The following is a 26498-nucleotide window of genomic DNA, read 5'->3' as shown; positions in this document are numbered from 1 at the left end:
ATGAGATGGGACAAAGCAGTCCATGTGTCTGTCTTCCCTAGCATCCATTGCCCTCCACATCCCTTCCAGACTGAACCCAACCTTCAGTGCTCCCTGAAAAGGATGAAGGTGTTGTCAGTGGCATAGATCTGCCTGTCTGAACTCATCCATCCGGGTGCAGTGGGCGGGATGAGGGCACTGACACCGAGCTGGTCACCCTGCATGGAGGTGTCCTCACCCCCCACTGGATCAGCCCCTGCAGATGGACAGCAGCATCACCTGTAGTGCACGATTGCAACCATCTTGCTTCGTGGAGGCAGAGGTTGCTCAATCACAGGACACTCACCCAAAATAATTTTGCAGCTCTCAGCACTCTCGTGGCTTAGCGATATCCCCCCCTACATAAAAAATAGCCAGCAATCTGAGGTAGCAGTTTTATCTCCCACAAGGAAGGGCACTGGCAGGGTGGGAAGCAGGGAGGGGCACTCAGTCCTCTCATTTTAATTTCAGTTTTTGTCCACTCTCAGTTCACCCCTTGGTTGCAGCAGGAAAGCCGTTCCCATTGTCACACCATAGGGAAATCTGTGTGTGCAGATGGGTATGCCACAGCACAGGGCACGTGCACTGTAACATGCGAGCAGAGCATCCCACACGTACAGAATGAGCTGTGCTGCCTAAAAATGCACTATCAGCCCTGGGCCTGCATGAGAGGCTGCATCTTATAAAGCCCAGTACAGAATACATTGGTTACCAAGCACTCAAGCCAATACATTGGTTACCAAGCACTTTTAAAGCCCAGTACAGAATACACTGGTTACCAGTGAGCAACATCTATAGATCTATATGTACTTTCATACACAATATTTGTGTCTTATGTATATTCACCTATATAGCATTATAGACACCGCTTTATAGATGGAACATAACGCACATACAGAGCATACACGCATAAGCATACATACATAAGACACTGTATGCAATTGCAAAATATATCAGAAACATTTCAGAACATTCTCTACATCTCTCGGTGTCATTCTATTTGTGTAAAACTATACATAATATTCTACGTATACAATCTGTGTACTTATACATTTTCCCACGTGTTTATCCTCTGTTTCTGTAAAAATATACATTGTTGATGTGTGAACAACGACAATGTTTGTAGTTGAGATACATAAGCATACATACGCGTGTAAACATTTATATTCTTCGGTAACAAAGCAAGTAGATGAGCTGTCTATGGAACACCGCTACGCACGTAACATTGCTTTTAAATACATTTCCATTCTCTGTTTTATATATTTGTTGTTACGCACAGCGTGTAAGCCGCAGAGCTCACACACACACCCACCCACCCACCCCCCTCCCCCCTCCCCCCGCCGCTGTTTACCCTGCAGGGCCCCGGCTGCCGCCCCGCCCCCCGAGGGCCGTCCCTGCGCTCCGGGGGCGGTGCCGATAAACACCGCCACGTGCGGCGGCGGGGGGGCCGGGCCAGCATCGCGCTTCCGGCAACACTCCGCGCGCCGCCCATAAATAACGCGGAGCGGCGCGGCGCCCGCAGCCCTGCCGCCGAGGCGCGCATCGCACCGGTCCGCTCTGTCGTTTTAGTACCGCTCCCAGCCCGCTGCTGCCATGCCGTTCCTCGGGCAGGACTGGCGCTCCCCTGGGCAGAGCTGGGTGAAGACGGCCGACGGTTGGACGCGCTTCCTCGATGAGAAGAGCGGCGGTTTCGTCGGCGACCTCAGCAGGTAGCGGCGGCGGCGCGGTGCCGGTGCGAGGCCCGGTCCCGGTGCTGTTCCTCCGTGTCTCGGCTCGTGGAGCGCTGTGCGCCGCAAGGGGGCGCCGTAGTGCGAGGTGCCGCGCTGCCATTACGGCCCTTGGGGGGACGGGGCGGGGGGCGACGGTGGTAAGATGGACGGCGGTTCTGGGATGGGGGGGGTTAGTGGGGAGCGGTGTCAGCGACAGAAAAGCGGGAGATATATGGGAGCGAGTCCTTAAACCGTCATGTTTAAGGAAAGAAAAAATGTCCTCTTAGTCTCCCTGCGCTCTGACCCAGGTGCAGGCAGCCGTCTGGGATCAGGGACAGGAGGCCCGGGAGGGGTTGTGTCTCACTGCCGGGCTGTGGTCGTTCTGAACGCGGTCGGGCTGAAACGAGCTCGCTGACCCCCACGCAGAACTCGGAACGGTGCCTCGTGGTGTGCGGGCTATAAAATAAAGCAGTGTGCACCCAGCTTTGTGATATGGAAATTCTCCTTCGTTTGACAAGCCCCCTGCCCGCACCCCTCCTACCCCCCAAAGAAATTCTCGGGCCCCCTCGCAGCCTGCAGTGACCTGTCTTAGAGATGGGATGGTGAAACACATTGCTGGAGGGGCTGCCTGCCTCTTTTGGTATATCTTCTCCCGATGGGTGGTGGGCAGCGCTGCTCCTAACCTAGGAAGGTTAGATCAGGGTGTTGCAGTCCCAGATCCTTCCCTGATTCCAGTGGTCAGGGTTAAGGCTGATCACCTGAGGCCAAATTTAATCCCATAGAGCTGGGCTGAGCCTGGGGAGGAAGCTCATCTGAGTCCCACCTGGAGCTTCCAGCACTTCCTCCCCCTTATGTACACATCTTAAAACCCTGCTGGAAGCACGAAGCTTTTGAGCTCATCACATGATGCTGTGCAGTAAATCACCTATGAGTCATCAGCCAGCGTCTATATTGTGGTAAATAAATCCATAAAGCACAGTTTGGCCTGCGCTGATGCTGGGGGCGAGGGGATTAGTAGGGTCTGTTGTGTAGGAGAGTGTGGTGGCTCAGTTTCCTGCTATACCTGCCGAGCTGTGCTGTGCCATCACCCAGCCTCCTACAGAAATAGAGCTGTGAAGCTCTCTGTAATGCTGCTCTGAGGATGGGGGTGGCTGTTCTGTGGCATGCTGTAATTTAGAAATAGGCTGGGCAGCGGCAGCCTTTTATTCCTGATGCTGCTGTAGTGAAGAAAATATCAAAACAATCACTGTCTTGTGGTCTCGGGAATGTACCTTTAAGGAGTGTCCCTGAAAATCTCCTGACTTGCTGCCACCTTTGCTGAGAAGCTCTGGAGATATCCCTCTCTCCTTCTCCAGAAGCAGACATATCCTTAGGCTTCCTGGTTCTCGAGCTGGAGAAGTGTGATGTGTGTGAAGCCATAAATCTTCCCCAGTTCATGAGAATCACAATTAATCTGACTGCAAAACAACCAAAAACCCAGAGACTGTGAAGTGCTGTAAAGCTGCAGCAGGAAGTCTTTGCAGTATGGATGTGGAGCAATCTGGCCACACTGCTCCTGTCAAAACCAAACTCCTCATGCAGAGTTCCATCTTGCTGCCAGCAGAGCCTGGTGAGGTCTGTGTTTGTTGGCACAGGGCTGGGAGGTGGAAGAGGAATGTGCATGATGGCGTGGCTTGGAGCAAACAGGGATTGCTGTGAGACAGATGACATCCTGTTGTGCAAGGAGGTTATGTGGTGGTTCTTTATCTCTTTCTCCCCTCTATATAGACTCCAAATCAAGCTTAGTATTAAAAACATCTATTTTATAAATTCTAGAAGAATGCCTGGCTGCCAGTGGCTATTGAGTTGGGAACATTGAGGTTTGGTGTGGGTTCATACTTTTTTTTTTTTTTTTTGCATCAAGAAGTGCAGAGGTGACATACCAGGCCTGGCAATGTCAAGTCCCAGTCTCCAACTGTTCAGCATGTCAAGATGCCTTAGAAAAGCATTTGAAAATCTGGCAATACCTAAGCAAGGGAATAATTTGTCTCCTGTGCTAGAATTCATCCACTGCTGTTATGAAGGTTTCAGATTACAGAGTCATTCAGTAGGAAGTCAGCAGTCAAGGGTGTGCTGTTGACATGCAGAATTTAAAGCACCTCTTGTGCTCTTAGGCTGCAGAGTTCTACAGCTGCATTGGGCATGTCCATCTGGCCCACTGTTTATTTTGTGCAACTTAGGTAAAATAGGAACTTGAACATCTCAAAAAAAGCTTCCTTGTCTGTTGTGTTGTCTGCTTTTGGTCCCCAAAAGTGAAGCAGCATAGGTTGGGGAAATGAGCAGTCAGGTCTTCTGTTCTCACATATAGATTGTTCTGACTCTGGGAACCAAAAATTAGCCTTGGTCACTTGTCTGCTGTGTGTGCTGGTGGTGTGGCTGTGGGCTTGGGCTAGCCATCAGACCAAGCAGTGAAGGGAAGCAAGGAGCGTTGGCCTTCAGGTTTTGTTGCTTTGCAGGAGCCTGTCCTGAGTAGCTATCAGGTGTGAGGAGTCTGGGGTAATCACAACAATTTCAGAGCTGAAAGCGTAAATGACATCTGCAGAGGAAGCAGCCTGGCTGCACTAGGTCCCTGCAGCTGTTGCACAGGAAGCTCACACCATGCTGTGAGTAGCACAGAAGCACAGGCTGCAGCATGCCCCAGATCTCCAGGGAAGTCTCAGGCTGGTGCTGCCTCATGGACCCTTTTCTTTGGGATTTAGGCCTGCAGGCAGCCATCTACCATCCTTTGCATGCTGCTAGAGCAGTGTTGGCAGCTCTGTTTCAGTTCTGGCTCAGTACTGCAGCTGCCTAAGGGCTTCTCAGTTTCACACTGCTGCTTGGATCTACTGATTCGCAGGTCTGCAGAATGCGGTGACCTCGATGCAGACAGTCTCTGGTCTTTCATTGCCCGAAGAAAATAAGGGGTTATAGCTCACTTCGCTAATCATATAGTTAAAGCAGATCTTCAGCAAATACCAAAGATGGACAGTCTTGGGTGCGAGATCCTAGCTGTTCATTTGTACAGACACTGCTATGTGGGAAACCACCAGTCAAGTCTGGGTTTCAGCTGAACTGTTCTGTAAGCTTGAAAATAAAATGAGACTTTGTAAATATTTCATGTGTATGTGTGTCCTCAGATGAATAAATGTGCTTGTCTGTCTTGTAGGGATCCACCACCTACAGTAGAAAAGTGTATTTAGCATAAAACAGGTTAAAGGGTGGAAAAGAATACTGCCCAACAGCATCCCAACACTACTGTGCACTCCCTACTCCTGTCTGTTACATTTATTTTCTCCAATACTAGATGGGGCACTGAAGATTGTCAAGAATAACGCTGTTGGATGCAAAAAGCTATGTGTAAAACAGTATACAAAGCAGTAGCATTATGAAAACCTGTGTATTCTTGCCTTAAAGGAAAGCTAACATTTAGCACACTGCAGAAATAAACAGAATCCTTGCTTTGTGTCATTCACAGCTTTTGTAAGAAGGAAGATCACAACAAAGAGAATCTCTTCAACAGCCTCAACTATGATGTTGCTGCCAAGAAGAGGAAAAAAGACCTACTGAATAACAAAGCCAAGATTCAGTGTAAGATGTCTGGGCATTTTTTTAATAAAATTTTTTTCAGGAAGAGAATGGAAAATGCTTCAGATCCATTTTTTCTGTGCAGTGCATAAGTCTTCCAAACTATCTTAAAGGGCTTTGCGCCCATGTTTGACCTAAGAAGAGAACTTGGATTCAGTTTAATGTGAAGATTTATGCTTCTGTTAGTAATCCCTGCTCTGAGGAGTTACGCTTGTTGTGTTCAAGTTTTTGTCACTTGTATTTGTCAGAAGGAGGGTAATTTTTTCCTATGGTACGTTCAAATGAACCAGTTCCAGCTTTTTTCCCCCTGCAGACTTCCTTGTGCACAACAGACTAAATTTATTCTCCTTTCCATATGCATGTTGAGTACTAATCTATGTTACTGGAGGCTATAAGGCTGAATGTGTGCTTTGATCATATCTCTTTGCATGGAGTGCATGAAAAAAATGAAATAAGACTTCAGCTTGCTCAAAACAATGAGAGGCTTGAAATCTTTCTGTGCATGCAGTGAGCAGTAGAGGTCTCAGATGTCACCCTTGGGGAGGATGTGGGGATGCTGTGGGGACAGCAAGGTCTGCATTCGTCTGATTGCAAGATAGGTACTAGAGTTAGCAAAGGCTGCAAATGTAAACATACACAGAGGAAATGAGTTACCATTCCCACACTAGTATTAGCTCACTATGCATCCCCCAGGATTTCAGAAACATGCCAAAATCTGGCCCCTCTGTGCATTCAGTTTTCTGTGAAAAAACAAATGTAACCATTGGCTGAATTCTGTTGTGACCTACTCATTTAAGAAGGGCCTGATCTGCATGATCTGCATGCCTGTTGCTGAGGCTGGCTTTGTACCTGGAATCTTAGTACTACAAACTTGCATCCCTGTGCCCTTAGGTGGGAAATGAGACATTGTTCTTCTGGAACCCTTTAAGGGAAAGTTTTGCAGGGTGGAGAGGATTTCTGACTTATGCAGCTGATGAATTGCTAGTGTGTGGTTTAAAAAAAAGGGCTAAGAGCCTATTTAAGAATGGGGTGGGGAAAGGACTGAGTGGTGCAACTGCTGTTACAGTAAAGATTTCTCTGCAAACAAGTAGCAGCTTGTGGTGGATATAGGGAAGTTATTTTGGGGGCAATTCCTACTTTTGAAGGAAGGGACAATTAGAAGTAGAAAAATTTTGGACCCAAAGAGGTTTTTCTCTTTTAGCAAGTTAGCCACAAGCAGAGTATGTTCCTCTGAGTCTGACCTCACTGCTAAAAGCTCTCTCCCACATGCCTGGTGTCTCATGACATTTTTGCTCAACTTCAAATTTGACATTCAATCCCAAGCCTGTATCCAAGGTAATAAATAGTTAATAAAATCAATAACAAAACCTGGCTGTCAGCCATGATTACTGTTTGGTACTGAAGAAGAGGAGGTGCTATGGTATATCTGTGACTGGCAGATTAAACATTTACAGTCTTCAGCTGTGTCACTGAAACATAACCCCTTTTTAAGGATCAGGGATGTTGTTTCAAATGAAGGGCTTTGGAAACAAAGCATTTCAGCAAGTTGCTCATTTTGGTTTCAAGTTCAGTGGTATAAATACAAAATAACTTGATTTGTGATAAAAGGGCAGCAAGTGTTGTCAGCAGAACAGAGATCCAGCCTGCTGTAGAGTGGAAGATTAACTGAGCAAAATATCTTTGTCTAAACAGATTTTCATCAAGAAAAATGGATCTATGTTCACAAGGGGAGCACAAAAGAGGTGAGTGCCTCTGTAGTTCATATTTGTTCCCTTTTCATACTGTTTTTTCCACACAGTGGAAGATAGTGAGCTGATATAAATCAGCAGAAACTATTAAGAGATAAGTGAAAGATCTGGCTTGTGGTTGGAATTTCAGTAATGATTTTAAACCCCAATCAAGGAGCCAGGGCTTGCTGTGCAAGATTCTGTACGGGTGTTTAAAATATGACTTGTTTGCTTCCCTTTGAAAGAAAAGCCATTTGCAGACCCAGCCATAATACTGTTCTTGGCTTTCACCCAGTTCAGTCCTAATATGGAAAATGATTGGAATTCATCACAATGGCTTGCTTTAGGCTCATGGAGGGAAGTGGCTGTATGCAACCACCCTCTGTAAACTTGTGCTATATGTTGAGCCCTAGGAATGTCAGAATTATTCTCCCTTGTAAATTCTGGAGAAAGGGAACTGAGCTATCTAAGGTCACAAATAGAGCTTGAGTCAGTTTTGGGAAAATGCCACAACCTATGTTGAACCATGCCCACTCTTGACGTCAGTAAGTGCAGCTCCACGGGAGATGGGCCTGCCTCCTCTGCTTGTGAGCAAGTCCCATGGTTTGTACCCATGATCTTGCTAAATCAAGTTGCTCTGGGTCACGTCTTCCTGGTGCTGTCTGGATTCTTGTCTGTCAAAACATGACCCAGACTGTTTTTTTCCTTAGCGCCATGGTTACTGCACCTTGGGAGAAGCCTTCAACAGACTTGACTTCTCCAGTGCTATCCTGGACTCCCGGCGATTCAACTATGTTGTAAGGGTGAGTGCAAGGCCAGGGCTTATCTCCGTGTTGGTGGTGGGGCTTCTGAACTGAGTACCAGTTCGGTGGTGGGCAAGTAGGGGATGTTGGGCTTTGCTGTGCGAAGTGATTGATGGAAGACATTGTGTGGATAAACCCCAAAACCTATTGTAAGATCTTTTAAGATGGAGAAAGATAGTGATGATAGTGTTGATGGGCTGTCCTTATCCTAGCACTCCTACTATATTTTAGTTAGGTTGTGATGAACAGTTGAGAATTTCAGTTAATACATAATTTCAGCTGTGTGGAAATCATGTTGGACAGCCAGAAAAACTATTGCTTCTAATTTCTGAGTTTTAAGTTCTGCTTCTAAATGTTCCTATAACTCCAGAAGGAGCATGGGCTCTGCATGAGCCATGAAGAAGTGGGGGCATCTTTTTACGCAAGGGGCTAAAATAGCTGCAAGCATCAGTGCTGGAGGGTTTGCCTCCTGTGAAGTGATAAGGGAGAGACTTTAGGGAGCTGAGTGTTTTGGGAACGAGAAAATGGGATGAACCTCTTCAAGTCCTTGATCTGAACTGCCAAGGATCGTGGATGCCCTTAATCTTGTGTGACTGGCAGCAGTTTCAGTGGGTGAAGCATTTCATTTGCCCCTATGCTTTCAGTCGGTAGGAGTCATTGGCCCTAGGTTCCCTATGTGCTGGCTTTGTGTAATGGATCAGGGCTTCTCATTTCCCTCAGGTGACCAAGGAGTGGTGATGTTCTGGGGTATCTGCTATCCCAGGGTCTGCAGACTGTTTATGCACATGTGATCTGCAAATTGATCTCAAATTTCTGAATGCTTGTCAAGGCTTGGAATTCAATAAGCTTAAAAAAAAAAAAGCTGTTATTAGCTTGAGGCTGTTTATAAACAGCTCCTTTTCACATTTCATCAGCCATTAATCACTGGTGAGACACCAGCTGTCTAGGTTTTAGGTTATGAAGCAAGCATCAGTGGTATTGCTTTCCTTTTGAGTCAAGTGTCAGAAGAAGTCAGTAAGGAAACAGGTTCACCTGTTGAGGTGACTGGGAGCCCTTGAAAAGCCCGGTCACCCTGGGAGGAGTATAGGCATTGGGAAGTGATTACTCACCCACGGTGCAGGACAAGGGTGATTGCTCGGGCAAAGTGTCACAGAGGTGGTGGTGGGGATCATAGAAGAGGCAAAGCAGGAGACAAGTTCATGGAAATTCAGGCTTTCTTAGTTCTGCTATCCTGGGACAGCTTGTTTTACTGCTTGCACAGAGAAGGTGCCTGCCAGAACAGATGCCCACTGTTTTCTGCTATTGGATAAATACGCCACCATGTCAACTTCAGGGCAGTTATTTTGGAAGAAACAATTTGTGCCAAGGCCATAACCCACAAGTTTTATTGTTCCTTCTTTAGCAAGTATTTGGTACTCCAAGGATCATTTTGGCAGATTTTCTACCTCATGACTATGAAAAACTCCACAGAGATCACTACTAAGGAATTGGAGTCAGTGATCCTTATGAATCCTTTTCAGCTTTGGATATTTCCAAGTCCAGCTTTGGGTTGGGCTTCTACTGTGTAGCCCAATATGACAATTATTTTGCACAAGCTTGGAACCATTGGGAAGCAGACCCATTAAATGTTTTAAACTCAAATTTCATTGAAGTTGCAGTCTGATGGGACACTCAGGCTGACCTCCTTTATTTTGCTTTGAGGATGCCTTCATAAAAGCATACCAGACCTGCTTGTGTCCAATCTAGTAGTGTTCTATATGGAAGTCAGTATTTATCCTTGTTTCTACAAGTTACCTCTCTGAGCTTTTAAAGCTAAGTAGTTTTAAGGGTACACCTCTTCTGAGGAGTATGTAGCTTTCTAATTGAGGTTGACTTGTAGTTTGGCTGATTTTAAAAAACAAAACAAACAACAACAAAAAAAACCTAAAGCTGGTACCATTGATCAAATGTAAAACTGACTTCTCAAGTGAAGGAATTGTATTGGCCAAGTCTGTGGTGGACAGTAGCTTATAAAATGCTTTTTGTGCCCAATCTATTTATGAAAAGCTCTGCCTAGATGTGGGTCTCATTTATGGTCCTTTGCAAATTGCAGGCCTCTGAGAGTACACAGATGAGCAATCTGTCACATGGAAAATGCCTTGAATATTGGCAGACAGACCAGACTTTTTTCCCTTCCCTCCCTCTCCTTGTTCTCTTTAGCTCCACCCCGTTGCTCAGGGTGTCTGATCATTGTCACGGTATTTACTTCATCAAGTAAATGCTTTCCAAGCGGGAAAGTTGAGATGGAGGCTTGGGAAGAGTGTGAGGATATCCACAGAGAAGGAGGGAAAAGAAATAGCTACAGACCTGAGATCTGCTGGCTCCTCCAAACTTTCTCTGTAGATAAGCTGCATTACTGCTGATAACAAAATGACCTTTCAGGCCTGAGCATCAACTTGCCCTTGCCTTTTTCAAAGCACTTGACTACAAATATCTCCAAATTAAGTGCTGTTGTGTTTTGGTGCTGATTTTTGTTGTTATACAAAAATGTCTGTTGCTCAAGATGTTCCCACACTAAGTTTTTAGAGTTCTTAACAGTCAAATGATCTGTTACAATATGGGTACCTCCAGGTCAGGTGGAAGTGTGGGCATCAAAATGCACAGCAAATATTTTTTCATAATCGTGTACTATCAGCTGTGGCCACTGAGTAACTGAAGAAGACATTTCTTCCAATGTCATTCTCATCTTGACAGTGCTGATACAGTGCTGGAAGTGCTAAGTACAGGTATTGCTGCCATGACCTGGTCCTTGCTGACAGCTTGAACTGTATAACATCTACCTACGCATTACAAGGAAAATATTCCCTTTTTAGAGCCAGTAAGGAAGGTTCTTTGATCCAGAGGACCCACAACGTTCTTTGTCTTGAAAAAGACTTGGTTTCTCTGCTCTTAAAAAATTAACAAAGACTGAAAGTGCTCCTGTGAGTATATGCAATACAAGCAGAGAGAAAAGTGCCAGCAGCCCAGAAGCTGTTGGTTCTCCTTTGGGAGCACTTTGTTCAGATGACAGTGAGGTTTTGCAGGCTGCTTCCTTCAGAAAGATCTGTCATATGATGGGTGTTGTGATGTCTCAAGGGAAGGTGCTGTTTCTGATCATAAAAACTTAGGCCAGGGTAAACTGCATGGGCAAAGCTTTTCTGGCATAACATGATCTAGACAGCATGCAGCCTGCTAAAGTAGTCTCTAAAATTTATTTCTTCAGTTTTTATAGTGCTTAGCTCCAGGAGTTCTGGATTTATGCTGCGCTGAAAGAATATCAGCTCAATGTTGCCTCATGGAGATCTGTCAGCACCTGCACTGTAGATCATTATAACTCACCCTGCTGTTGCTCTACCTTTCAGCTCACAGCTAATATGACATTTCAGCCACAAAAAGTGAAGGGCTGCAAGAGTGAGGGGGAAACTTTCATTGCAGTAAGTTTCTCCACGCAGTTCCAACATGAGGAGCCAGCTCCCCAGCTCTCAGCTGTTGGGGGGTCACTGTGGGATGCATTCCTTCTTAGCTTGGGCAGTTTGGGGCACTCAGATGTGGACTTACACTTGAGGAACTTGAGGCATGTGATTTAACTGTTACAAAGCATTGTACTTTTTGAGGTGAGATTCTACCCTCCTCAGTGCAGTGCAGGCCTGTAGGTGCCCTTCTGGCTCCAGTGGAAATGCTGCTGCCAGTGGTGTTTGTGCAGAAACCTCATCCTGTTCATGTGGGGAAGTGAGCAGGTTTTCACTCAGCTGTAGAAGCTGCTGCTTCCTGCCAGTTTGGCAGGTTCTGGAATAACCCACTGCATCTCTTGCCTCTTCTTGGCTGTTGCAGATCCCTGAGAGTAATCACAACAGGCCAGGAGCAGGAAGGATTTCTACAGAAGCTACCAGGTCACTGTTTTTCAACTTTTGAAAATCTGAAAGAGTGAACTGGGATCTAGGGCCCTGTTTTCAGGAGGTGCTACGGATTCCCAGCCCCAGTGGAAGTCAGCTGGAATGCAATTACTTGGCTTTAGAAAAGCAGGCTTTTAAAAATTGCATTTAACCTTTCCCTTTGCACTCTCTCCTACCATCTGTCTGTCTCAGCTGAGCGTGGACTGGGCTTAATGCTCCATGCATCACAACACATGCTAGCAGCTTTCCAGTTTTTTTTACCCTACTCAGCATTAAGCTGAATTCATCAGTCTGCTTTTAGTCTGCGTTATGCAAGTGACACTGTTGATTTGTATCATGCTGTAGACTCAAATTTGTCAGTATATAAAATGAGACTGTGCTCGGTTGGGTTTATGCCAGCCCTACAAGATCCTCATTGCACTGGAGTCTGGGACATGGATGGTTCCGAGCCTCATTCAACCGTATCACTTACCTACTTTACATGTATTATATGAGGACAGGAATAAAAATGTCTTTTGGTTTGGAAGGCCGATCAGTTGCTTCAGCCAGTGGTCCTGGGGGAGTGGAGTAGTCCTAGAAGCATTCACAACATAGTTTTCATATGGAATTTCATCCTGTGTTTATTGCTGCAGGGGGAGGGAGGTGACACGTGACATTGTAACTGGTTCACTGAACAGAAATTGAACCTTGATAAAAGCAGACAAGGCAAATTTGTATTTGTTTGGCTAGCTTAATTTTGTGCCAATTTAGTGTTCTTCAGGGAACTGAGATTTTTATCTTTGTTCCTCCTAAAGAATGGCCCTGGCTTTGAGCTCTTACAGTATTGCATTACGTGATACTTATCGCTGGGGATATTTCAGTGTGCTCAGCAACGGGCACATCGCTAACGCCCAGCCTGGAGGAAGCTGTCTGTGTGCCAGTTCCCGAACAGTGCAATCTGGAGGCAGCAGTTGTTTGTGCACAGCAGAGCTGATCTGGGTGCATGTGTGGCTAATGTACAGACGGAGTCTGGCAAGTTGATCATTAGAATCAAAGGCCTGAAGGCTTACTGGGTTACTGTAAGCAGAGTATTGCAGGCTCATTTGAGAACGCTGTTTTTTTCTACTTCCTTTGGTACATGAAAAAATTAGGGAAAGATTTCTAAGATTTTGCCAGCATCTTGCAGCCTGGCATGTTTTAATTTAAGAGTATCAGGTCTTTGAGGTCTCAGTTTTGCTGAGGAGTGTCAGAGGCTCTTCTTGCTGTGTGCTCTAAACACTACCCAACGCTCCTACACCTCGCTTCTCCAAAATGAGCCAGGAGAGCAGGCAGCCTGCCCTTCTCAAGTTTGTGCAGGTCTTTTTACGTTTTGTTTTCTTTCAGTCATGTGAGGTGCGAGATATTAATAGAATGTAAACTCAAAGCCACCTGATGATGGCGTTGGCCTGGAAATTAAATGGAAGAATAGATTGGCTGCTTCAGGCAGCTTGCTTCTCCAAACTGGCAGTTGTGTGCCTGAGAGGAGCAGAATGGGTGAATGGCTGAAATAATTGCTCTCCCTGAGCGTGCTGCTCTGTGGCAAGCTGTGGGTAACTTTATGGGTGCATTCCTGTCATTCTTATAACAGGGCAAACAGTTCAGCTCCTGACTTATCAAGTCTTATCATAAAACATCTTGGTTACTTGACACAAGTAGTTGCACCTTCTCTGTACTGTGGTGCCAGCAATAGGACACCGCAGCTCCAGATAATAAAGAATTAATAAGCTAGTCATGCGGTAACGTGTTGATTGATTTGTAGCATAAAAGGTTTTTCCTTTCCCTTCTAAATTGAAACAGAAGGCCGTGTACATCCAAAACAAATGGAATGCTGTGTGGACAGTCTGTGTATTTATATAATGCTGGGGGGGAGGAAAGCTTGGGAGATCACAGACCACATGTTCTGCAGAATATGATTGCAGGCTGCTCTTGTGCCAGCAGAGCCCAGGGAGGAGAGGGCAATTTACCTTGTGGGAGATGGCTCCTTTAGTAACTGCAATCCAAATCCAGCATCCTGCCTGTGTACAAGGCAGGCACTCTGTGATGGGAAGCAAATGGCAATCGAAAGTAAAAGTGAGTTTTCTCATTAGAGGAGGCTAATGAGTAAACAGGACAAACAGTGAGAGGTGAATGACTTGATATTGTTGCAGCTGCAAAAGCTGCATGGAGAGGAGGAAATCTTGAGGGAATAGGGGTTTGTTTGGGGAGGGGTGGTTGAACTTTTAGTACAGTTCTTAACCTTTCCATTGTGGTGACAGCACTCTGACAAAAGCCATGCAGCCAAGGAGTTTGACGTAAATCGAGGAGTCTGATTCTTATTAATGCCCCATCAATAATATCCCCATCCAAACTGGCATTCAGTCATGCTCCCTTATGACACTGCTTGTTTATGCCCCACTGAAGGTCGGTGACGTCTACCATTCATTGTTCCTTGGTGTGAATAGATGCTGTCAGTCTGAGCTGCTGTGGTTTCTCTGCATCTCTGAACCATGAAATCAAGTTTTTCTCCTGAAGATTGTTAAAGACCTCTTTTTTTTTTTTTTTTTTTTTGCCCCCACTCCCTCCTTTCTGATGTGGATTTAGTTATTTATCTTGTTTTCTTTCCCCCATGTGTTTGCTCTGTTGTTCCATCTACTTTTTTTCATGCAGCAAACAAATGTCTGGACTGTTTTGCTGTGTCATGTGACCAGGAGTTAAGATTAGAAAGGTATCTCTGCTCTCTAAGGCTTGCAATTTCTATTTTTATCCACAGCTGTTGGAGCTGATAGCAAAGTCTCAGCTGACGTCACTGAGTGGCATTGCCCAGAAAAACTACATGAACATTTTGGAAAAAGTGGTGCAGAAAGGTAAGAAATGGAAACACTGAGGGGGAGGAGGAGGAGTTTGATTTAATTTGATGTACTCAGCATGAACCACATCCTCAAGAATAGGCAGTGCAGAGTGGGGGAAGTGGGGGACACCATTTCTGCTTTCTGTAGTCTGTAATTCCATTTTCTCTCAGTGAAGGGTTCTGCAGAGTGGGGGGAGTGGGAATAAATGTCCATATTTTAATAGATACCTGGGAGGCAATTCCTTCTTCTCCTACTGCCATCTCTTCTGCTACCTACTGAGCCCTATTTCTGACAGCAGAAGAGAGAGCTGTTCCTACCCCCCAGCCTGGCACGTCTTCAGTCTCTTTTGCTCCATGTTTCCAATTTGCTGTAGAAAATGCTTCCGCTCGTCTGGGGGAAAGTAAAGCTTATGGGCTGTCTCAGCCCCTGGGACTTCTTTAGGACTGGACTGCAGTTAAGTGGGCTGCTTCCCTTCCTAGTGCTTCAGCTCTGAGTGAGCCCAGGGAATGGAGAGCACTCTGTGTGTACACACACTAACAGAATATCTGAGCTGTCTCCCTGCCCCTCAGCTGGGGTAAGTGGAGAAGAAGCAAGCATACAGATAACATCACACATGTTAGAGGAGAAAGCTGATTGATTTCCACAGCCTGAAATGGGAAGTGCTGTAGAAAAGGCAGATAATTCATCTGCTTATCCTAGGAAAATCTTACCATCTGCTAACCTGCTGAGCTTAGCTAATGTTTAAGCATTTTTCTCTGAAAGCGAATCATAGGCTGGCTCTCTTGTGTGAATATGGCAGCTTACTTTTCCTTAGAAACATGTAGATTCAGGAAGAGATTTGGCCACTTTCCATTTATAACCATTCTTTTTCTTCAAAAGTCCTTGAAGACCAGCAGAACATCAGGCTAATACGGGAATTGCTGCAGACCCTCTATACGTCCCTCTGCACTTTGGTTCAACGGGTCGGCAAGTCTGTCCTTGTAGGAAACATCAACATGTGGGTGCACAGGATGGAGACTATTCTCCATTGGCAGCAGCAACTGAACAACATTCAAATCACCAGGGTAAGCATGAATCCTAAGTGCTAAAAATAATGCAGCTTCTTCATGAAAGCTCATGTACTAGCTCTCATTTGGTGGCTGCATCCCACGGTACTTTTTGGCCATGAGGTTCTATTTTAGCTGAGCTGGGCAGAAAACGGTCTTGCCCTCTTGAGAGTCTTGAGAGATGAGGCCTCAGTATGAAAAGTCAATTCAGTCTTTCTCAATCTGAGAAATTGCCTTGAAAATTTATTTATCAGATAGTTGAGGCTTTTTGGTTTGTTTAATCCAAAATAAATTAATCTCAAATAAATGCAAATTTCCAAATAGCTGCATAACTTCATGCTTCCTGGCTGAAAAACATCAGTGATTCTTCCAGTAGTCTGGAGCTGACTGTTCCAGCCAGACGAATCCTGCTTTCACAACATCTGGTTTTCCAACAGCGTCTGTGCAGATGGGGGAAATTAATTGATAAGATTCTAACCTGGGTTTGTGTGTAAAACAAATCTGAACTTGTTCCACTTCACCTTGAATGGGTGCTGATTCCACAGAAATGCTAAACGCTTCCTCCTGTGTGCCCATTGTAAAGTCTTCTCCAGAGAACTGTGTTGTGAATTTCCTCATTGGGCAGACCAAAGCATGCCCTGAGGGAATTTAAAAAATATGTTTCCCTGATGGGTTGACTAGATGCTCTTAAAGGATTGAGCAAAGGTCCTGCTTTTATCGTTCTATGTGACTGTATTCCCTGGGAACACCAGGAAGTAATTTCCAGTCCTTCAGTTAAAGAATGATACAGGCAGCAGGACATGGGAGAAGATGAACTCTGGGAGGATCCGGGGAGTTTGAAGAGCTGCAAAAGTAGCACTGCCTTGTGTGATGGTGGTCTGCCCCAGCTCTGCTCTGGGACATGTCCATCCCTCTTGGTGCCTTGCTATGGGGAGCTGCTCTGTGCCTGGGCACTGCTGCGTTCAGTTCCTCCGTGGCGTCTGCTTCCTTGATGCACTGTGTGTCAGGACCTACCTCCTGCTGCTCTACTTGGGAGTACAGCGTGGTTTTTCCTCTACTTCACTGACTCTCAAAACCCACATAAGCATTTCAGAGCTTGGCCTATCTTAGTAAAACTGCATCAAAATACTGCTGGTGAATGGAGCTGCCTTTTATGTACATTTGGTGTAGGTTTGCAGACAGTTCTCTGATAAGTAAGTAAAATAGATTTAGAGAGTAAAATAGATAGAGCTCCCAAAGCCAAACAATACACACCACTGGAAGATGACTTCAGGTCAAGCTAGAATGAAACCAGCTGAGTGGGGAGGAAGGAAGAGCAAGCCCAGTTCTGTTGCAGTTGGTTGCTTGTGGTGTTTAAAAAAAAAAAAAAAAAAAGCCTGTCCAGAAAGTGACAACATAACGATCTGCTCTGATCTAATCTCTGTTCTTTCTCCAAAGAAAGTAATGTTTGAAAAGTCCTGGAAAGGAGTACTGAGGGAAAAGTAGCAGCAGATGAGTCTCTGGCTCTGACTCAGAAAACCTGTATGGAGTTGCTTTAGTTCCACTGGCTTCCTCAGAAATAAGATGTGTTCCTCAGTTGGGTTGTTTGTTTTTGTTGCTCTTGTTTCTGTTGTTAAACCAAGAGCCTCTGAGTGTAGTTTGGCCCAAGTGGAACTTGTGTGGGCTCTCTGCAGGAGCATACAACAGACAGTGTGGCAGGGGAGATCAGTGAGAGGTGATCCAAGGCTGCAGCACATTCCTTCTACTCCTAAGGATGACCTCAGTGTGCATTACCAGGCAGGGACACTGGTCCTGCTGCATAGCAAATAGGAGACTCATCGGCTTCAGGAGTGCTGAAGCTTGGCTGTCTGCCTCCTCTTTCATTTCCAAGAGCACCAAGTGTCTGCACATAACCAGGCAGTGTGCTCACAGTTTAACCCTCAGCATGTAGCAGTGGGGAGGTGTCCTTTTCTCTCAAGGGGACAGCTACTGAGAGGAATAGAAGAAGAGCTGGGGTGAGAATCTCTGTAGGGTAGAGAGCGTGAGGCTGCTGGGGATGTGAACAGAGGAACAACTGTTCGTGTCGATCAGTGAAATAATTCACCATGGCACTGTCAAAGTTATGTTGGTTTTGGAACAGATACCCTCTGGAGATGACCAAGACAGTTCAGCTTATCTAGAAGAACTGGACAGAAATGTTTTGCTTCAGTCGTTGGTTCTTGCAGGTCCCCTGGGCTGGGGGAGGAGCAGAAAGCAGCACTGGCTGAGCACCAAGGGGAAGGTGGGAACTGTTTATGTGCAGTTGTACTCTTTGTGCCCAGGAAATCTCACATGCCTTTAGATGGCTGGAGATGAGACCATGTGATTCACAGCAGCCTCACGCAGCGTTCCCCTGCTGCTGACTGGCCTCGTGCTTCTCTTTTGAAACAGTTAATGGCCGTGCCAATTGCAAGGCGGGTGATGCGACTGCAGCTTAAAAATAGCAGCATCTCTGTGCAGGGTAAATGATAAACTTGGCACATCTCTTTAACATTGTTTCTTTGAGGCTCAATCTGCAAAGCTGATGTTTGCCTTATTAAGGCTGGGGTTGATTTCGGAGCAGCTTAGAGCCCACGTTGTGGTCTTTGCAGAGGCTTTGCTCCCATGGGTGCCTTGGTTTGCTCCAGAGTTCAGGACCTGCTGATCCTTTGTTACCAGTTTGTTCTGGAGCTGTGCTGCTATGCAGACTTGTAAAATAGTCCCAGACCTTGTGCAGACCAGGCAAAAGTGACTGGAAGTGAAGGTGGCTTTTGACTCCTTGGGATGTGCTTTGGTGTGGCTGAGCAGCCTGCAGGACTGTGGCTGCTGGAAAAGAGGCAGGTTCTGCAGATGTTCACAGAGGAAAGATGAGCCCTGCCAGCAGTGACTTGGGAGTCCATGCAAGAAAAATCCTGCTGTGGGTACTCATCAGCCATTGCCGTGGTTACAGTGGGATCTTGTGACGGCATGAGCTAGAACACATGCTGGAAGTGCATGAGGTTCCCAGCAGTGTGGGTGACAGAAGGCTGAAGCTGAGAATGAATGCCAACATCTCTTGTCTTGCAGAGATGTGGATAGTCATGCCTGACACCGTGATGTGGCCAGTGTCCTCCAGTGTCTTGCTCTAGTGGAAGCTGGTGGTGGCATCTCTGGGGGCAGAGTGGGTGTGAGAGGGATGAGAGAGGAAGAGGCATAGACTGTAACTCTGCTTCTTCCTACTATTGTGATATGTATAAATGTACTCTTCCTTGAAGGTATCTCACATCCTTTTCTGGGGCAGAAGGTGAAATGTCTCTTTATTCAAAACAGTTTTTTCCCCTCATAAAGAGCAATATTTGAAGTAGTAACATTACTACAAGGTAGAATTACTTGGGTTTTAGTCTTGTCTGAACTCAATTTTATTTTATATTTTCCAGCCTGCCTTTAAAGGAACTACCTTCACAGACCTGCCATTGTGTTTACAATTGAACATCATGCAGCGACTGAGTGATGGGAGGGACCTGGTTAGCCTTGGTCAAGTGGCTCCCGACCTGCAAGTGCTCAGCGAAGACCGGCTGCTGTGGAAGAAACTCTGCCAGTACCACTTCACAGACAGACAGGTATGAGGAGATGCAGATTGCTGTCGGTTGCCTGTTGTAACCCGTTAGTGAGTGAATGCACGTTGATGGGATGCTCAGATGTTGGATCTGAGGGCTGTGCTGCAAGCCGATAATACAGGCTGGCATGAGAATGGTCATAAAGATGATTTATGTAGAGGGTTTTGCATGCCACAGCAATGATTCCTTGAAATAGGAGCCTGAGGAATTAGTCATAGGGTGAACTTCTTCATCCCTAATCCAGGTGGTAACAACTGCAAGTCATGGCTGTGTCCATCCCACGTGTGCAGTGAAAACGTGCAGCCAAACTGTGGCGTTAACTGCCATGTCCCAGGGACTGACACCCTCTTGGAGAAATCTCAGTGGATGTGGTGTGTGAGCAATGAGTTGTACTCTCCTGCCCTTTAGAGCAAGAAATCCCCTCTGAGCTGTTTTGTGAGTGACAGGACAGTATGTGGAAACCAGCCTTTTGGTAATCTCTTGGTCTTCTAAAATTAAAAACTAATGGAAAAAAACCCTCACACTGATCTGTTTATGGGTGGATGTGTGGGGCATTTATACCAGGCCTCTGCACGTCAGGGACTGTGTGCCAGACTTCTCTGTTGACTTGCTTTATTTGCTGAGGTTGGGTCTGACTTTGAAAATTATTCTGGGGAAGTCATTTCTTTCTCGTTTAAAAGTACATTCAAATTCCATCTCTGCAATAATGAACCCAAAAAGAAAGTTAGAACTCTCTCAAACTAATAGGACAAATCACCGACTTGATTGTCTGAAACTGTTAAATGCAGTTACGCTTGCACTCCTGCCAGCCAGAAACAGTGGCTAAAGTAATATGAAATAACTCCCAGGCTTCCTATGGTAGTATTCATGAAATGAATCTATACCCTGCTGATGGTATTATGTGAGGCCATTGCTCTCAGGAAGCCTGTTACAGCTGGGCATTCAGAGCAGGAGTTTCCCTGGTGTTACACAGAAACTGTTATGGGATCAGCAAGGATGGTGCTTAATTTATGCAAGGGAGAAGAGAACACCATGAATGGAGAAAACAATGTGTTTTTTTTTTATCTGCTGCAATTACCACCTCTTTTTTTCCAGATTCGCAAACGGCTAATCCTATCTGACAAGGGACAGCTGGATTGGAAAAAGATGTACTTCAAGCTCATAAGGTGTTACCCACGGAAGGAGCAGTATGGTGACACACTGCAGCTGTGCAGGCACTGCCACATCCTCTCTTGGAAGGTATGAAGTGTTGGTGGGACCGCCTTGGTTGGGACAGGAGCCACGGGGCAATCTGATTGCAGCAGCCTAAAGGAGTCGCAATTCCTTTGCCTGCACAAGCTAGTGTGCAGGCACAGGAAATATCTTGGTTCTCCCTCAGCTATTAAGACCCTTTTGCTATGCTTCAGACTTTCCCATTTTCTCTACATTGAACAAATTGTGGCCATCGAGGCCCAAAGGGAGGAAGATGGATGTAGTGTAGGGCTGCCTGCAGTAAATCATGCTGGTACTGCCCATAACTCCTGCCACTCATTCCATGGAGGTGAAGGTCTTGGCAGAGGGATTAGCTAGAATGAGAGCTGGTGGCTACCAGACAGACCACAGCAGTTTTGTTTCCCACTACGTTGATGTCCATAGCATATCTCTAGATCACTGGCTTCTGATCCTTCAGAGAATAGATTGAAAGAGTGGGGTGGATCTTTGGTGGTTTTATTTCCCTTGACTTGACAGTAGCCCCTAAAATCTGAAGCACAGTTCTGAGCTGTCTGGTTTGGCAAGAGTAGAAATATTATTTTGGGCTCTGCTCTGTTTGCAAGCAAGGCATCTGGCAGAGTGGCAGCATTAAGCTGGCTGATGTTCTGAAGCCCCTTCTGCAATCTCTCTAAATGGAGTTGTTTTCTCCTTTCCCAGGGTACTGATCACCCTTGCACAGCCAACAACCCAGAGACCTGCTCCACCTCTCTTTCACCTCAAGACTTTATCAACCTGTTCAGATTCTGAACTTGAGTCACCACAGCTTAATTGATTCTTACAGGACACTTTATGCCACTGAGCTTGGACACTCTGTTTGTAAATAGTGTAAATATTCATGTTTGTGTGAAGCTCCTGAGTCAAGGAACAAAAGGTTTTTGGAGATGAAAGGTGAAATTGCTCACTGACGCTCAGCACTTAAGGAATACAGACTTCCATAGGACTGATGTATAAATGCAGTTGTTGTACAGAGTCCCTTTTTTTTATGATCAGAGTACAAGATACAGGGCAAAACCTTCATTTGTGTTTTTAAAAGTTAATAATGAATTTGCCCCACAACCACTGAGAAGTCTTTTGATTCATTTCTAATAATTGAGAGAAAGCAATATGAGGCTAGGACTGTTGGACTGCTTCTCCATCTGGTTTTATTTAGCATGCATATTTATAAATGACGTTTTAAAAGTATTTATGAAAAATATCCCTGTGACAAGTTTAGTAATACTTTCTTTTTAAAAAAAGGAGACATTCTGAAAGACTTAACATAGAACTCTAGCCTACTTACAAAAGAATCGCACCGTACCACTTTCTACCTCTAACAAATTGAGTACCTTTCAAACAAAAATCCAGTGTACAATGTGAACTTTTGTATTTTGTACAATGATTTAAAGGGAAATGTTTGTGACAGTAAGCATCTTTTCTTACGTTAATGCTTACCTCTTTATGTTAGTTTTCTTGCTCTACTCAGTGCTTGAATGCCTAGATGATAGGCACTATATAAATACCTAAGACTTTACTCCGTCCTCTTTTAATTTGTTGGTTTTATGGAAGATTAAGTAAAAGGGAAGAGAAGCCACAAGGATGAAGATTATCCAAAAGGGAGGAAGTTCCATTATAGAGAAACAAAGGATTGAGTTTAATCTTGCAAGGTAAATTCATATCAACTCTACTGGGTTAATTGCATTGGATGAAATCCCAAATGTGGTTAGAATCTGGTTCAAGCCCGTGTCCTCCTAGTTTTCCAACATATATGCTGCTCTATATTCTGACTGCTGTCAAGTGAATTAAATCATCTTAGAGCTGGTTGTTTGTAAAGAGAATAGGGCCACTGAATCTTGTGAAACGATGAGGTTTCTTATTCATTGAAAGACTTGGCAGCATCCTGCTTCATTTCATACTATTGGAGTTCAGGGTGATGAGAAAGCAGAAATTGGTCGGCATTTTGCTAAAAACTGCAGTCAAGGCTGAGGTAAGCAAGGGATTTCCAGCATGACATTTAACATCTTTGGTTACTTCTGTGTGCTGAGGAAAATGGAGAAGACCTAGTCTAGTCCCTTCATCTTCCAGTGCTGACCTGTTTATGGGATCTTTTAACACTAGTCTAGAGCTAAATTCTCAGTCCTACTGAGTAAGTCAATAAACTCCAAACATGATCTCCACTTTTCACTGTGGTGGAGCTAGAAGATTCCAGCTCGTATGTAACAACTTGAAAACCTGCATTGGAAAGTTTTGCCATTTGCCAGAAGATTTCCTGTATAGCACTTTCTCTGTTGTGTGATGTAAGCAGGATACCTCAGAAGGGTAAATTTTATTGGTTCTGCGTGTCCGTGTACAAAGAATTGTGAGGAAGAGGAGTACTCAGGACAATTCAGGAAGAACTACTTGAGTTAATATTGTTAAATATTCTGTTCCTTTTTTTTTTATATATTTTTATAACTGACTTTCAACACTTTTCTGCAGCTGTTTATATTTTAAAAAATTGTCAGTATTTGCATTTTTGCAAACTAAATGATTTTGCATACCCTGGAAGAGACTCAAAGAGAAGAAAAGGTGCCTCTGGGCAGAGCAGTGGGGAAGAGGGGAGGAAACCTGGGAAGGAGGAAGCCAGGAAAATGCTGCCACAAAACAGCTGTTTTGCCTTCCCGCAGCAAACCCAAGCTTTTGCTCTTCTAGAGAGCTCTGTGAGCCAGTGCTGCTCATAGCTGTGGCTTAGAGCTTGGCATCATCAGAGATGAGGAGAAAATATGGGATAGGGAACTATATTTGTTTTGAAGCTCTCTCCATCAGTTGGTGGTGAAAATAAGCCTGGTGATCATGTTCATGTCAACTGAAAGTGATTTAAAAGCTGTTACCTTGGGAAAATGAACTTATGTTTGTTTTGGGGGGATGCTCATGAGTGAGGGAGGCCAGTTTCTGTTTTCATTCCCATATTGATGTCAGTGGGTTGATGAGGATGAAATCTGGCTTGGTGAAAGAGGACATTAAGGACAGGAACTTGCAAGTGAATGACGTATTGCCACTGCCTTTGGAGACACTTGCTGTTACTGTTTCTAAGAGGACATGTATGATCCTCCTGCTCTGGACTGGGGGTGGTTTGGTTTGATTTGTGGATCCCCCCCTGCCATCCATTGCAAGCCAGCCTCTTGTGACGGAGTTGGCATGAGATGCTGGGGGTTTCTGTACAGTCTGAGGCCATACTCATCAGATGATGCTTACCCACTGAGATTGTCACACTGGGTGGATTTTAAGCTCAGGTTTAAATCTTACCTGCCCAACAAGATGGAAAATCCCAGCCTTTAGCTGTGGTCCAGGAACATTTTTGTTCTCACTGTTGCCTCTATCAGCCTTTCACTGGTCTTGAGTAAAGAGTTTATGCTGTGTCCTCTGCCCAGTGAACAACTTAATGTGCAATTGAGGCTCCTATTGGTGAAATTTAATTTCAGTTAGTGTTTTTTCTTAGCACTGTGTAGATGTTAAAGTGATGAAGATCAGTCCTGATACAACTTGTACATTGCTCATCCCAAGTCCTGGGATATTGCTGTTGGTGTTCCAAGCAGCAAAAAATCAATCAATCACTGTGCTGCAGAAGAAATCTGATTGAACAATAAGAAGCAGAATGTGCCTCATTCAGTTATGGCCTCAGTCACCAGCAGCTGTCAAATCAGAACGTGATCTCCTTGGGAGACTCATTGTTTATCGTGTGGCTGGTACGGGGAAGTATTGTGGGGAATTCAATACTTTAGTCTAACTGCTTAAACAAAATGATCAGTATTTTGGCAGTGCAAAGGCATCTGTTTGCCTTAGGATGGCAGGGCAGGAAAACCAGCTGGGATAGCTTGGGTCTCCAGGCAGGATGGTGTAAGGCTGCTCTCACACAAAAAGGACCTATTTATTTTAGGACGATTCTGGCAAAGCTATTGTGAATAGGAAACAGGCTTTTACTTGTATTTTGGAAATCGAATGTTCTTTTCAAACAGTGTCTCCAGCTTCAAGTTGGTTGATGCGTTCCCATTAGAAATGCATTGGTTCTTATACTGTGAAAAGAGGTTTTTTTCTCTCTTCGGGGTTTTTCTGCTCCCAACATATGCAGAAAAAAATGCCTTATCTTCAGATGTTGTTAAGCAATGTAATGGTGTAGAGCCATGGCACCATGGAGAGGAAAAACAGATCTATGCAGGGGAGATCTTTGTGTTCTGGCTTCCTGAAGGGGCAGGCATTCAGATTTTCTTTTCAAGAGGCACCATTTCAGCTGTACATACCTTAAGCCATTTATATTAACTATGGCATGGTCAAGTTTGATCCTAAAATGTGTGCAACTCCTCATATTGTTTGGGTTTTTTTTTTTTAATTGTGAAAGTTTCTAGATCCTTTTGCTTTGTAAAGTGATTAGGAAAACTTGTATTGCTCTAAAGACACTGCTTTGTATGTAAACATTTAATTGCACCCTGCCACTTTCTGTATATGGAAGCATCTTTTTCTATCCTTTTTCTTTGCCCCAAGTTTTTAACTGTTTGTGTTCCCGTTTGTTTGACTTCAGTTACTCTTGCAAAGCTCTCTCCTTGTAGAACATACACAAGTACTACACCAGCTTTTCCTGACCAGAAAATTCCTTGGCCCTTAGCAGCTAAAATTTGATTTAGAGCAGGAACAATTCACATTCTGTGAAGTAGCTAATAAATCAGACATGCAGTTTCACGTTTATCTGCTGTTTGGTACAATGAACGAGAGTTTTCTTCTGGGGTTCTTCTTACAAACCCTTGCAGCTTCCCCACAGAGCAGCACCTTGCCAAGAAGAAATAGCTTTGAATTACAAAATGTCACTCTGCTGAGCTGGCCTGTTAGCAAAATGCAGATCCAGTGGAGCTCATGGCTGATGGAGTTGGTGAAGAATGTCAGTTACAAGGCTGCAGACTGTTGTTCTGCTCATGCTGCTTGTAATGATGCTAGTTAGAGGCTCTGCAGACGCAACCAGCCATTCGCACATCCAGTGTGAATTTCTTTATCAGTGCCTGATCTTTATCCCGTCTTCCTCCAGTGACTTCACTGGTACCACATGGGCTTTGCGGGATCTGGCTCTAGGGGGAACAAATCCATCTCATCTTTGACATAGGCAGTGTCTACTCTAGGAACACCAGAGAGATTCCCCTCTGTTGGCCAAGCACTGCCTTTTCTCTTCCTGGGAGGGCAAGTGAGGGTGGAAATTGCATGTCTTTAGCTGTCATGAGTGGTGCAGAGTATTGACAGTCTGCTACTAAGGAAGAGTTTTAATTTGAATGGCAAATGTGCTCGTCTAGGAATTAATCTACGGTAATTATAAATGCCTACTTATATATGGAAGAGTGTGTTCTGTTTTGTTTTTCCTTAAAGTTCTAAGTAGAGATAATATGAAGTGAAAGACATCCCTTGTATAGTAAGATTTTTGTTTAATATTATTGTGTGGTTAAAATCCTTCCGTATAAATTTGCACACTTTTTTCCTCTTCCCTTGCATGTTCAACTCTGATTTTTACAGCTGTTCTGTGCAAACAGTAATGTATTTTTTGTAAAACATTTTTTGACACTGAATTGCAATAAATGTTCAAACAATTGTGATCCACAGAGTTGGTTGTCTTACTGCTTCCAAGCTGTTGACCTTATCAGCCTTGAGCTTCTCATGACTCCAAGCAGGAACATCCAGAACTCAGGTTATCATGGTAGAAGGTACATGGGAATGTCCAGGGTAGAGTTGTTACTTCATTGCAACTCAAAGGAAAATGAAGTGAATGGAGCACTCTCTTCCAGTCAAACCGTTACATCCCAAACTCAGTACATACCTGAAGTGAGTGCTCTGGAATTTGCACCCTTACCAAAACATAGGAGTGGCTTGCTCCGAAATAATCTCTAGTGATTGCACTGATCCAATAGCTTCACTTTCTGGCTTATGGAAGTGTTTTTCTAGCCATGTTATCCAAGTGACTTTGATTTATTTTTATTTTTTTCCCAGTTACGACATCTGGTT

The 26498-nt window shown here is 44.7% G+C and overlaps 1 protein-coding gene across 1 annotated transcript; it reads left to right on the top strand.

The window, feature by feature from the left end:
• The first annotated feature begins 1468 nt into the window (after positions 1 to 1468).
• Positions 1469 to 26092, top strand: FBXO32 (F-box protein 32). The gene is made up of 9 exons (XM_010709284.4): positions 1469 to 1727; positions 5221 to 5333; positions 7023 to 7072; positions 7768 to 7860; positions 14539 to 14632; positions 15497 to 15681; positions 19077 to 19259; positions 20352 to 20495; positions 21165 to 26092. The coding sequence occupies exons 1-9, from the start codon at positions 1612 to 1614 to the stop codon at positions 21252 to 21254; spliced, it is 1068 nt and encodes a 355-aa protein (XP_010707586.1). The 5' UTR covers positions 1469 to 1611; the 3' UTR covers positions 21255 to 26092.
• The last annotated feature ends 406 nt before the right edge of the window (positions 26093 to 26498 follow it).

This window comes from Meleagris gallopavo, chromosome 3 (assembly GCF_905368555.1).
Source record: "Meleagris gallopavo chromosome 3, MGAL_WU_HG_1.1, whole genome shotgun sequence".
Lineage (NCBI taxonomy): Eukaryota > Metazoa > Chordata > Aves > Galliformes > Phasianidae > Meleagris > Meleagris gallopavo.
This window is presented reverse-complemented; position numbering and strand designations above follow the sequence as displayed.

Bases quoted from the DNA above. Each gene is read 5' to 3' on its own strand.
- FBXO32 (XM_010709284.4), top strand. From the start codon at position 1,612: ATGCCGTTCCTCGGGCAGGACTGGCGCTCCCCTGGGCAGAGCTGGGTG. The intron at 1,728-5,220 runs GTAGCGGCGGCG...TGTCATTCACAG, and splicing joins TTCGTCGGCGACCTCAGCAG to CTTTTGTAAGAAGGAAGATC. The intron at 19,260-20,351 runs GTATGAGGAGAT...CTTTTTTTCCAG, and splicing joins ACCACTTCACAGACAGACAG to ATTCGCAAACGGCTAATCCT.